Here is a 14,378-nt window from a genome sequence, read left to right as displayed (position 1 = left end):
GAAAAGTTCTTAAAGAAGATGACAGTAAGTTATGGTTTATGTAGGCCTACTTCTTGCGAAGCCATTTAAAAGTATGACAGCCAAAACGGGCAGCCTGCAGGAATAAATGTTATGGCACAGACTACACATCCTATGTATAGGTTCGCGCATGCATAAAAGTTACAGTTGTGTTTGTGACTTTAAACAGTGGATGTGCTTTTGTAAAGCTTTGTGCTTCATTCAGCATTATAAACCAGTTCTTACGCTAACGTTTTGACCAGCAATGTATCTCTCTAGCCTACCTTGCCTCACCATTTCTGTTTTCGAAAGAAAGATGTATGTCCTTGGCCTTCAAATCTTATCCTAGTGTTCTAATCCTTGGTGGTTGCGTGCGTGCTTGCGCTCTTATTCTCATTCTCTCTCCTACGCAAACATTATGTTCTGCATGCCTAAATAAATTAGTTTGTTTTACAGAAATGGCCTACTGTCACACTGCATGCAGACTATAACCAAAAGCACACATTTTGTAAATAAGCGGGTCGTATCGCGGGTCGGGTATAATTTTGTCCTAATTAATATTCGCGGTCCGAGTTGCGGTCGGATTGATTAAAATATCGGGCGACCGCGGGCCGCTTGTGACCAAACCCGCGCAACACTGGTGGGGTTGTATAAAATGTATTTTACTTGTGAAATCTATGAACTAACTATGAGGGGGAGAAAACGAGTGGCAGGTTCCAGCTGGCTTGTCATTGTTGATGATGATTGATATTTTCTTTTAAATATAAGAAACGTATAAAAGGAAATCATGAAGGCAACAAATACGAGATTAGGGGAAATTGCGGATTTATCCGGTTCTCACTACTGTTATAAACTATGAGATCCAGGTCACTATGACATAGGCTGCACTCACTGTGATTTGGAAAGTGGACAAGAATATGAAGAGTTGTCTTTGCCTTTGTGTAATGGAAATGGTGAGTCTTGAAGTAGGCCTATTCAATAATTTGTTTACATGAAGCACATTGATATGCCGATTGAAACGCATTCCACTCAGCTAGCTAGGTGGCTACTGGCTACCAGGCTCATAATTCACATTTAATTGCAAACAGAAAATGTGAAGCAAGCATCATGTCATACATGCTTCTCTTTCCAAAGGAATGAAAGCTGTTTGTGCCAACTTAATATCATGCTTATCATTGTTAATATTGTGCTATACATGTGGCACAAACAATGTTTGAGTTTGTGGACTAGCAATAGGCTATATTTGAATGGAGCTGGTAAAAAAAGATCATTATGAGAATGTGTGGACAGTGGCACACAATGGGCTTAAAGTGACAGTGCACCATTTACAAATGAGATAAACAGCATCAAATGTGTAGTATTTCTTAAGAAATGAATACTTTAAAACAAGTGTTGACCTTGGCTTCCCTTATGAGTCACCACTGGCAGACAGCCTGATAAATAGTTTGCAGGCAAATCTGTGGCCTAGTGCAGTGAAATGCCATCAGTCAAATTATTACTCATACTGTACTTACAGTGGGCTCTGCAATTTGGAAAAACAATATATATATTTGTCATGTAGCTATCCGTTTTGTACAGATTACTAAGGTATGCACATGTGTATATTGTATGTGCATGCATATATCGCAAAAGATTTCAAGACAGAAACATTGAACATATTTTAATCTGTATTTATAAAAAAATAAATCTGTGGATTAGATGGAAGTGTTAAAATTATGATCGATAGTCTAATAATGCCATTATTAAGTGAAGAGTACCTGATGACTTGTTCAGGACTTGAAAAAGATTGGGACTTGGACTTGGACTCGACTTGGCTTTGATGAGACTTGGACTTGGACTCGACTTGCCCTTCTCTCTATTTACTTGGGACTTGACTTGGACTTGAGTGCTAAGACTTGGGACTTACTTGTGACTTGCCAAACAGTGACTTGGTCCCACCTCTGGTGAATAATGCAATTCAGTGAGACAGTTAGAATCCTATATGCCTTTCACCTTTTGTTTTTAGCCAGCAGCCAGACCAGCAGATACCCTAACTTTGCTGAATTACTGAAGCTAAGCAGGCTTAGTTAGTACTTGGATAAGAAACCTCCTTGGAAGAGTAGGTTTCTGCTGGAAGCGGTGTTGGTGGCTGGCCAGTAGGTGCCACTCTTCCCTGTGACCAAAAGCCACCAAACAAATATCAATCCCAATGTCCTATTGCAGTGACAGGGACACTGTACTGCAGGAGATGTTTTCTTTTGCATGAATGTTAAATTGAGGTCCTGACTCACCATGGTTGTTAAAGATCCCATGGCACTTATCACAAAGAGTAGGTGGTTCCCTGATTTGCTTTATTTATGTACACATACATAAAGACACACACATGTGTGTGCACACACACACACACACATACACACACACACACACACACACACACTACACATGCACACACACATACATGCACACACACGACACGCACAAACACGCACACAAACACATAAACACACAAATACACACACACACACACATGCACCCACAAATACAAACACACCTACAACACATGCACACACACACACACACACTCAGATACAAAAAAACACACACAAAGCACATATACACAAAAACAACCACACATTCTGCACACACTCAATGCACACACCACAAAAAAGGAACAAAGTAGGAAATGAACACAAGATGACAAGTGTGACTTATTTTTCTGGACAAAATGTGCTGGACTGGGCGGCGGTCATATTTTGTACCGCTCTGCGGTACATCTAGTTACAATGAGAAGTGATAAGACTTCAGGAGCTGAATCCTACGTGTAGCTTGAATGGCCTGTCGTCTTGCGTAATGATATTTGCATGTGGGTATTCTTAAGTGTGTCACGTAGACATGTGCCTGCCTTGTATCATGAGGACACAGTCAGACAATAGGCTTAGCTGTGAGTCGTGAAGGGTAATGACTTATTGCCAACGTAAATTCATGAAAAAAAAGATGAATTCATTAGTGTAAAGCAGTGTCTAAAACAGGAGAGGATAAGCAAACCTCTTTTTCTACCCACACATTGGTAGAAAGGCACCGCATGCAAGTGCTTTAATATTGACTTCAGGACTGACCAGCAATCTTGTGTTTTGACTTGATGGCTCGTTCACATTTTCTCTTAGCGTTGAACAATAGATAGATCTGCTCCTCCTTGGTAAGGACATCATCAGCATCCACCTGCATAGGGACAGAAAAAAATGTCAGACTAATTTGAGGCAGCTATTCTCTATTGCAGTTCAGTCATTGCATCAGTCATCGAAAACATGGTGGTGTCAATCAATGATGGCTTCAACACTGATGCAATGGCACCAAATTGCTATTAACAAACATGCCTGTTGTCGAAGGATGCACTTGTTTAATCAAATGAAAAACACCTTTCTTCAAACCAATTGCCTATCTTTTGAGAGTAATTTAAAAACACTTGATAAATTGGGAGAAATGCATTTCACAGAATCACATTGCTTCAAACCCATTGCCTTTGCAAGACAGTCAAGACAGTCATTTGAAATCCTTTATTCATTCCAACAGCTCTCGAAGAAAATAACCTGTGAAATGACTTGAGCTACCTAACGGAAACCATGCTCTTTCCAGTCGGAATGATTTATGTAAACTGTTAAGTTGGTAACAAATTTATATTCCTGTCAGAAGGAATATAAATTTGGACTTAAAGGACTGTGTGGACTCTTGGGCAAACAGTATCACTTGCAGTCTTTGTTGATAGTCACAGTTGGGGTTTCTGTGATCTGAGAAACTCAGCAGGCAAGATTCATTCAACACTGATTCATCTGACCTGAGTCCAAAAAACAAGAGGGGAAATAAGCCATTTCACAAGACTAATCAGCATTCGCTTTGACAGCAGTTGCGAAGTTTCGCCATATCCTAACTCCATTGTGGCCGTGTATGTCATGCTTGCCTGAAGGTAAATAGCAGTTTTTTTGTCCTGAGTGATAGGAGGAAACAAAGCTATCTCCCTGTGATGTTAACTCATCTTATTGTGGACAGCCTCAGGGGAACAGACCACCTGCATCCAACTTGTCAAGTGTGTAGCAATTTCAAATGTCAACTGGACATGGCAACAAATGCGATGCCACAGCCTTCACCTTGCCTCTACTCTGGCACTGTCTTTATCCCTCAGCCTGTTAAAAATCAATATTTTGCAACTGAACACTAGCAGCCATTCCATGGATCTATCAGCAACAAGTATCAAGTTCTACTCATACAGGTCACATGTCTGTTTGATGAAATGTAAATAGGATATTTTGCTCCACCACACCAAAATGAACGCAATGAATAGCCTCCCTTTTATTTTACTGCTTGAACGGCCGAGTGACTCTCCACTGGACTGTGCAGGGCTGTGTTTGTATATGATAATGAGAACAGAGTTTCATAGCGGAATTTATAATTCATAATTTCCACCGTTTTTAAAAGGGGAGCGCTGTGCTGATAAACATTAAATGGTCAGTTTTTGCATCAGCCCCAGGAATATCAACCTGTATCAGTCACGGAAAAAGGAAAAATAGTTCACAACGACAGTCACAAGTTATTTGCTCAGTCGGACAGCGTCCAAGATACAGAGGAAAGATAGGAACAAGATAAGCCTTTCATTACTCGCATAACCATGCATTGGCTCCGTCCTTACAGAGTACACAAAACTGCTCTGATATCTTTCTACATGACAGATAACGTTCTATTGTCTGCAAATACGCATCATAAATACACATAAATACAGTTCCTATGACGACTAGATGTGGAGGCCCCTGCTGTTTCCCCCCAACATGAAGACATACCAGTGACACCGGTGATGTCATAAGTGTTTCATGTCACCTTGGATGATAAGATGGAAGACAAATACTATCTACAACTCTGAGAGCATTACATCATGAGGGTAAGAAAACTCAAATTGGTGTGCTTATGTTCAACAGCTGAAGCACTAAGTACAAGAAAAAATGCCACTCTTGCCTGACTGCGTTTAACCCTCCCACCATACTGTTGTGAAAAAAGTCTCAAAGCCATTGTGCCCCTGCGTGCTTCAAAGGCTGACCACAGTACTGTCCACAACAAGTCGACCTGACTTCATTCCAGATAGTGGCATCACAGTTCAGCAGAGGTGTGATGTCAAGCGAATGTCAACGAGTTGTCAAACACACTTACGCCTCCGAGCTAAGTGCTACCCGGGAGGACTCTGTGGTGTCGCGCAGCAGAGTGGGAAACCATGTCTGGCCTTAGGTCAGTCATTCTATGGCAACACTGTGCGCTGTGGGACCATTATGCAGGTAGGACACCCAGGCAGGGGCAGCCATGGCCTACTGGTTAGCGCTTCGGACTTGTAACCGGAGGGTTGCCAGTTCGAACCCCGACCAGTAGGCACCTAACCCCTCACTGCTCCCCGAGCGACGCTGTTGTTGCAGGCAGCTCACTACGCCGGGATTAGTGTGTGTTTCACCTCACTGTGTGCTGAGTGTGTTTCACTAATTCACGGATTGGGATAAATGCAGAGACCAAATTTCCCTCACGGGATCAAAAGAGTATATATACTTATACTTAACAAAGCGGTTTTCTCTTCCAGGAAGGAAGATTCTGGTAAAACTGGTATAATGAAAACCTTTTCTTCTTTCACTATTGGATATTGCGCTCATCTCCCTCACCAAACAGTGTGTGCTCTCGAATGATTTCTAACGACAGATGAGTAATTAGATGACTCATTGCTTGTCCTTCAGAGTCTGGACTTCTTCCTCACCCTGCTGGGCTTCTGAAGGAAACGCATGTGCCTTCATCACTTTCACTATTCATGAGTTGATTTAGCCACACCATGTCCACCGACAATCACCAAAAAAGCCCTAAGTGAATTGGCGCCCAATTAGTGCTGGAGAGCATGGCCTGACGTCAGAGGACTTGGACACTTTGTCTCCTTCCTGGCAGTATATTTCTGAAGCATAATATTGAACTTACAAATATATAACTGCCAAAGGACCACAGCACCTGAAACCATAATACTTCATCCTTCCATATTTTCTCTGCTTTCAGGTTTGAAATAAGGAAGCACATTCTGTGCCGTGAAAGGAGGCACAGAGGGAAGACATTTATGGCTACGCAGAGTAAGGAACCACAGGTGGAACAACATTTCACCACAAGCAAACAGGGACAGATACAACTGGTTTGCTGTGTTGGCTACACCAAGATAGAATATTCCAAAAGCTAGTCCAAAGAGAGTATAAATCTTGTCACGTTACTGACAAGTGTAACAGTCTGCATATCAATTTACAAGCGCACAACCTGTACAACATCTCACCACTTACTCTCACTCTGTCTTTCATTCTCTCTCTCACACCACACACACACACACACACACACACAAACAGTTATGTATTGAACATTTCAAAGCAATGGCACTGTATAATTTGCGGAATTTATTCACATTTCTACATTTAATAAAATTGAATTTATAACACTATGTCAGAGCATTCACTGGAGAAAGTGAAAGCCTGGTGGTTCTGCGGTCAACCCTTGGAGTACGCCAGGGCACTCTGGGTGTGAGAAATGTCTTCACTTCACTTTGAGTCGCCCACTGTGAGGGAACAGGCAGGGGGAAATATCTCCACTTCCAAAACAACAAGTCGTCTGAGAGAATTAATGCCCTAATCTCTCAGCTCAGCTTTGTCACCTGCAGTTACCATCCAATGACTTCAAAGAGCCGCCCACGCTTCTCCTCAGAAGGCCGAGGCAGGAAATGACCCCTAAGGTCAGTTCCCTTTCTATTAAGCGGCACAAAATATATGTCACTAACTTTGGAGCTGGCGATCAGAAGAAGATGTGTCTGCGAGGGGTACTGCTAAACAGGCAGAGCATGTGGAGCCTGGCCTGCTCACTGCGCTACCATGGAGCACAAGCAGGACTTGTGTCTGCATCTGCTCCGTGAAATACCTGGACTTAATCTCATCAGATTCTTATCATCTTGGAGAGGTGCCAGGGATGCCTAGAGCATTTAATGAATATTAAATTAAGACAGAGCACAATGCTCCACTGCCCTGGGTTGAGAAACAAGCCACAGCCTGTGAGGACGCACGCTTGTCCACAACAGGGGCATCTGTCCCGAATCATCTCCGCCATGGCAGAGGACTTCCATGGCTGGCAGCTAGTGAGGTAAAACGATAGTCTCCCCTTCCATCTAGATATGAAGTGTAATTTGGGATTGAGCTGTCCCAAGATGAGGATCATGGGTAATTAGCCTGCACCTCACAATTAGTTTAGAAATGTATTCCTTCTCCACTGGCTCAAGTCCCAGCCACCACAGAGTAAACACAGCTTCCAGTGGGGTCGCTGTGCATGTTCTTCTTTACGGCATTTCGTTAAAAATACAGTGTCTTTTTTGTTGAAACTGTCTGGCAGGAGACCAGGAGCAAAATGAGAAAAATACACAGAATATAAATATATGTACAAGTTTTTGGCCATCGCCGATTTAGGCAAACTTGAATGAATATTATGTCTCTGCTTGTCCCAAAGAGGAGTGTCTTGAGGATTGACATGAAATCCCTCTTTTCGAGGAAATACCTCAACCAATATTGAACTAGCTGTTTTTGACCAACAGTGAGAGGGTGGTGTACAGATTTCATTTTCACTGATACAGGTCTTACAGAACTATTCTGCTTTTCTGTCTGTAAATAGGTAGGCCTCAATTAAAAATGTATCAAACTCATTTTACTCTCGACAGCCAAGCTTGAGGCCATTGTTGTGCATTACCGGAACCACCCTTCGAACATCTTTTGTCATGAAGCACTCTGATTTTCATTGTCATATTCATAGATGATCTCCATTTTTTACCGGCAGGGGAAGAATACATCCTTAACCCAAACATTCAGTACACAGCCTCTTCAGATTAAATATGAATCTGGTACTTTCCCAGTTTAAACTCAAGCACTGTTTCACAGAGTTCACACATACGTTTTGAAACTTTTTTTGAAAGAGCACTTGAGTCAGATAAATAAACCATGATTTGTAAAAGTACACGCATGCCTCAACAGACAATCAAAACTAATTCCACCATCAGCATAGTCAGACAAATTCTTCCGTTATCATTACAAGAAATTGTCTTGACTCACAAAAGACCTTAGAATCTGACCTCCTTGACCAAACCAAATCACAGTGCGCATTTTTTGTACACTAATATCCAGGACCTGCTTTGTTTCAGAGGCAGTTTCTTCTCTGCTTTGCCCACTGTGAGAGAGAAACAGCAGATATGTGGTTCACAGTGGATTACCACCTTACTGTGGTCACCATCAGCAGTTCTCGTCTTGCAGTGCTCTGCACAATACGACCACTCTGGAACAGTTGTGGTGGACCACACCATTTCCTGAGATATTATTTACAGGCTCTGTGTCTGTTGTTTAAAGTATTAAGTTCCTCTCTGCAGATAAATAACAAAAAACCCTCTACTCCAAGCGGATTATACTTGAATTCAGAAAGCTGAAGATTAGTGAGTCATTTACAACAGGACACAAGTCCTCAATGACTGTGTCAAAAATGCAAAGAATAGTAGTTGGTCAAGTCCTCTGCAGTTTGCCCTGTCTGTTTTCAGCGGTATAATCACATTTGAGAGGTGCCGCAGGTAGTTGAGAGGTGCCGCAGGTAGTCTCCGGCTGTTGCTTTTGTCTGCCAGTGTTCTTACAAGCCTTGTTTTGTGCTGTCAGCTTTACATTTCAGATGCCGGAGCTTTGAACACACTGAGAGAAGTTTATACTCCTTTTCAGCAAATTCTGCATGCCTCTTGTGGCCGTTGGGTCATTCAGGGATACAGCCACCACGCATTAAATCACTTTTATTACAGGGAAAAAATATTCAGACATTGAAGTGTCACATCCTTTAGTGAACTGGATTTCCTCTGAATGTCCCTCTGTATTGGAAGCTTAGAGTGTTGTGAAAAGTGCCCTTGACTTGCATGTATATATTATGGTAAATGAAGATTTTCATTAGGTTAACCGCACAGAGTAAGACTTTCCGTTGCACATCACACTTCATCACGAGGATGATAAATAATACACAATTTGCATTTCTTACTGTAAGGCCACTGTATTTTCAGAAGGACGATTAATGTATAATGTATTTATTATACTGCTATTTATTCTTTTATTTACTGGTCATTTGCCCTTTTTTGCACCATGGTCTAACATTTCCTTCCTTGATGTTGGCCTGTTTTCAACATGCTATCCCTGGGGTTTGCTCCCTCTGTTTTTTTCTCCTTTTCAAAAAATGAAGGGATCTTGTAAATTATAGCTCCACTGAATCTTGTTTTTAATGGCATGCCCACAATCTGGGAAAAAAACATGAATATGTTACTTCTGACATATTACACCGCATGAATGTTTTAGCGGACTGGGTTCCTGGATATTATAAACTCTATGAGTCAGTGCCACTCCTCTTCAACTGTGCAATTTGCATTTGATGATAAAAACCACAAACCACAAGACTGGTTGTCCCTTGGAAATGCTTGCAAAACCACATTCTGACTTAGAGCTGCATTCAGCTCCTAATTATACCCTGTCCAGGCCAGATAGGGCTAAAGAACAGCAGTTTGTTTCGTATGGAAACATTGTGTGTTGCCTTAGTAAGCACACATGCCATGGGACCAAAAGTGGCCTATCCCAGTGTTGTTCCCTCTAATTGAGGAGAGAGCATTTATTTCTCATGTTATATAAAGATTTGACTATAGAAGGTACGCTCTTTTTCTTGCTCGCCACAGCCGAGCCAAAGAAGCATTTTCATTTTCAGAGAGAGATTAAAAACTGCTAATGATTATATAATCATAAGGCCACACCCATCCTTTCATAATACCTTAATGGACCTGGGGGGGGTGGGGGGGGTGGGGCAGTACCCGCATGATATGTTAACATGCATTTGGAAAATATGAAGCAGGTCAGCCTCTAAGGCCCGGGTGATAATCTAGAGCCCCACTGGGGATTACATATACATTTTGAAAGTGTTGCTTAAGAGCTTTCTATTTTGAGATGTTGCAGATGTTCAGCTCTCAGCTTGCGTTATTGTAATGGAGCTCGAAGCTAGAAAAGTTGGCTTAAAAGCATCAGCCCTGTATCATCATCATCTAACTCAGTGGCACATGGGAAATGTTTATTGTTGTTCATGTGAGACTGAGAAAACTAGCAATAATCCACTGCTATAAAAATATCCTCAAATATAACCACGTGTTATCCCAAGCAGACGCTGTGCATCAGAGATAAGATATGATGATGCAAAGGGCCTACACTTGAACTCAACTCACTGCAATAGTATCATTACGGGATGAATCCGTTCCTGTGATCCCTAATAAAAAACAAGAACCTAACTCTGTCTATTGATTTCACAAGCAGCCATTTGGAGCTCTATTCTCAGCGCACTATGTGTGCAACATTGCGTGGTGCACATGAAATGGAGTTCCAAGGCAATTACCAGGGACCCTTCAGACAGCACTATTGACCTCTGTCATCACTGACAAAAGCAGATAGGTGTGCAGGGTTAGACTAGCCTTTTTCCCTTCACCATCTACTTCCTCAGGTAAGTCTCTAATGGACTCATGACATATTTAAGATGCTCCATCAGTTTGTGAGGATTTCTGCAAACACAATGCCAGTAAGAGGCTGAAAATGCCTGAAAGCTCTCTCCTCTAAGATGTCACATGACAAGTACCATAAATGAATGATGACTGGACAGACTACTCTGAGTACTCAAGGAACACCCTGCAGACACACAAAGCCAAAGACATCCAGGCAGGTAAAGGTAAACTCAGTGAATATCAGGTCTGTGCCAACTGTCAACACACAATTTATAAAACAGCATCTAAAGGAGTACCGTCACACCGGGAAACAAACGTTCTAAAGAATATCTGGGTTCATTGAATTCAACATAGAATTTTAGAACCTTCAATTGTTGTGGAACTTAGAATGTTCAAAAACCTACACTTTTAAGGGTTAATTCTCATCCTTTTGAGCAGATTATGACATCATTTATAGGCCAACATAATTATTCCTGGTAAAAACATACTATTAATGTCTTGACATTAAAGCTGGGAACAGAACTCCTGATTGTTTTCAATTGTACTCGCTGAGAACGAGATTTAGTAGACCAAACCTACAGACAGAGTCTGGTACGATTGGGAGTTAGTTACGAGCACAAACATAACAATTGAGCTGTTGGCTGTTTAATGTCATAATTACAACCATGGTGACCATAGAACAGACCAGGCTTCAAACATGTTTCATTGAATCTGATTTGCATCAACAATGGAAAGAATTACAAAGAATTCAAGTCTGTCACCCAAACACACATAACAAGTCCTGCCACAACTTAACACTGCAACTACTATTGACTCCGTCGGATTTCCCATGATGTCCACAGACATTCAATCCTTTAAAAATCTGGCTTTAAAATCAGGATGTCTGTTCCCGGCATTAGTCCACCTCAATCATAACTAATTATTCTTAAATGTGTTAGGCGACTTATGTCTGTTGTGTCTATTAGCCATATTACTGTATCACCCATAATCCTTCAATTAATCGTCTTTTTAAGAGAGCTCAATTACTTGTCATATTCATTTACATAAGAGAGGCACAGAGAGAGAGAGAAAGAGAGAGAGAGAGAGAGAGAGAGAAAGAGAGAGAGAGAGAGAATAAAGATAGTCCTCTTACACTGTTTGCACATTTGTATTTGCCAGTCCTAGCCTCTGATATAATGATGGGACACAGCTTCTTCCAACAGGATAAATCTCTTATATCTGTGCTATGAAACCTTAATTTGGTCAACCAGGTACTGCTCAAGGACATTAGGACAAGACTAATGTGTAGTAGCTAAGGAGTTAAAAAAAAAAAAACATTTTACATGCCAGTCTTTTTTTTCCTTCTCATTAAATTGTAATTTGACCAGTGTGTTTTCCACCTACATTTCTTCTGAATAAGACAATGAACTGTGGATTCCTTAAAATAGCCAGTTCAGAGACAGCACTCTGCATTGTGTCCCCCGAACACAGCTATGAGACTGACTTCATTTCCACCCACTATCAATGTCAAAACTCTCAGGCACACAATAAAGCCTACAGCAAGTTACTCAACCTTGTCCAATGTAACAGTGGTATATTTCTGGCACGTTTGGCATATTCAGCTAAGTAGTCCATTTACGGCTTTCTTTTATAGGAGGGGGTTAGGTATTTAGTAAAAGAAACCAGAGACCTTTTAAAATGCTATCTTACTTTCCCATGGGAATATCAAATCATGGACTCAAAATAATAACAAATACATCTGGTGGCACTGCTGCTTCAACAGTCATCCACTTCATTAGGTTTTAGGACTTGAAATACATATGTGTACCCAAGTACAGACACAGCAATGTTGTGCCATAACAATCAGACTCACCCCTACCCTGTTGCACTTGTTTGGAAATCTCCATTGGTAATTAAAACTTAAGATTAGACAATAAATGTAAGGTCCTCTGCCCTTCAAATATTGTATGCTATCTACTATCATAAACTGAAGGTACACCCATTCTCAAGAGAGAGCTCTCCTCTACAAATCAAAACAACCATTTTGATTATTCTGTTATTCTGACTTGCAATTGAGAATGCAGACAATAATGACCAGCTTTAGACTGCCTAGGCTATACCCACAAAGGCAGTGATGGGGCACCTTTTGAATTCCTATAACACACATCTGAATGATAACATGTCCCTGTAGGGTAAAGCAGCCATGCAAGACTGGGTCAGCTGTACTGCTGTACTTATCTTGTGTTATTTTTTGTTGTTAACCTGAAAGAAATATTTGAGTTTTTACTCACTTATACAAGAGGTCTCCTACTGTAATAACTTTAATGCTGTTCATCACTTGTAAGTCACTTTAGATCCAACTGCTTAATGAATGTCATGTAATTGTTAATGTAAGCGGTGGGGAGGTTTGTACCAGAGCATGTACTAGGGACTGTGTAATCTAGTGTGCAAAGCCGACTTATGACTTCTCTCACTCCCAAACTACTCTCAGTTCACAATGTCAAAATACAAAAAAGCAATGTCACAATGTCAACAATCAGCAGATGCTCCCCACACTCCAGGACGCTCAGCATTATTTTTTTACCACAGCACCGTCATCACCATGTGAGGTATCTGTGTGTACATGCTGCTGATTACGGCTGCTTAAACGACGAGGCCAGCCGGCCCACAAGGAGATAATCAGGAGTTGCTTAATTACTAGAAGTGTCTTGTCCTCTAAAGCCCTAGCCTCTCTGATTAGCTCATTAAAAGGTCCATTGTGAGTGGACCTTGATGAAACGGTCAAACAGGGTTGTGGCTGTTATCTAGGTCAGTTTTTTACCCTTCCAAGAGCCTAAAAGTGTCTCCAAATGAGGTGTCTTCAGAATCAGCATTAGCAAGTTGGCACACCAAGTTGCCAATATCAGTTGGCAGTTTGTCTTGACCTCTGCAGGCTCTCTAGTCGCACTTCGCAGCCTCAAAATGAGGTTTTACGGGAGAGGCGAAAATCATTATGTGCGGAATATTATAGAGGGTGTGATAGATCAAGACAAAAAAAAATCAAACACACAAATAGATATAGAAGGGCTTAAAATAAGCCCGAGATCCATCTTTCCTCTCTTACACACTATTACAGAGGTTGGCCTCGTTGATTTATGTCCTCATATTCCACTTGCACAGGCCATGGTTCACTGCTGATCTAAAGAAACATGACGATTTCTCCACTCCATCAGTTACATGGTTGATTTGCATATGAAGCAATTTCCCAATGGCATTTGTATGGGGCAAAAATAGAGTCTGACTTATCCAGCCTAAGGAAAAGGTACACTGTCTTCTGACACATGTGAAATTATGCTCAGATGGAGTCAGAGATTTAATGAGATTTTATTAGATACATTTTGAAACAAACTATATTATGCATAGGCTTCTAACCAAGTCTAGCCCAAAAGATTCATAAGGTCAACTTTGGCAACAATAGATGTTTACCTATTATTCATCATGTATTATAAGAGTTGACACCTGCATGTTTAAATTATGAAAAAAACATGACCTTTACATGATGAACAACATCCATTTCACTTTCATGGTCAAAACACAATGTGCTTTCACAAACAACCCTATTTCCATTCAGTTTCACTGTGTGCATGATTACCTCCAACATTTACAAAATGTATGCACCACTGCAAATTTCGCAAATTTTGTGATGCTAAACTTCAGTGAAGGCAGTGACGGTAGCCAACACAAAGTGGAACCATTTCAGATTGATTCCTCCTGTAACCATATTGAAATTCCACAGATATAGCTTCCATCATAGCAAAACTGACAGAGTTTTTTTTTTTCCAGGCCTGTACTGTGGGGTGCA

The 14,378-nt window shown here is 41.1% G+C and overlaps 1 protein-coding gene across 2 annotated transcripts in view; it reads right to left on the bottom strand.

The window, feature by feature from the left end:
- The window catches only part of pth1r (parathyroid hormone 1 receptor), a 58,352-nt gene that overhangs the window by 32,095 nt on the left and 11,879 nt on the right, over nt 1-14,378 (bottom strand). For both annotated transcript variants that reach the window (XM_042108738.1, XM_042108747.1), the window contains exon 3: nt 3,093-3,195. In XM_042108738.1, coding sequence (XP_041964672.1) covers nt 3,093-3,195 — 103 coding nt within the window. The remainder of the gene's footprint in view (nt 1-3,092; nt 3,196-14,378) is intronic.

The sequence above is a fragment of the Alosa sapidissima genome, chromosome 1 (assembly GCF_018492685.1).
Source record: "Alosa sapidissima isolate fAloSap1 chromosome 1, fAloSap1.pri, whole genome shotgun sequence".
Taxonomy (NCBI): domain Eukaryota; kingdom Metazoa; phylum Chordata; class Actinopteri; order Clupeiformes; family Clupeidae; genus Alosa; species Alosa sapidissima.
This window is presented reverse-complemented; position numbering and strand designations above follow the sequence as displayed.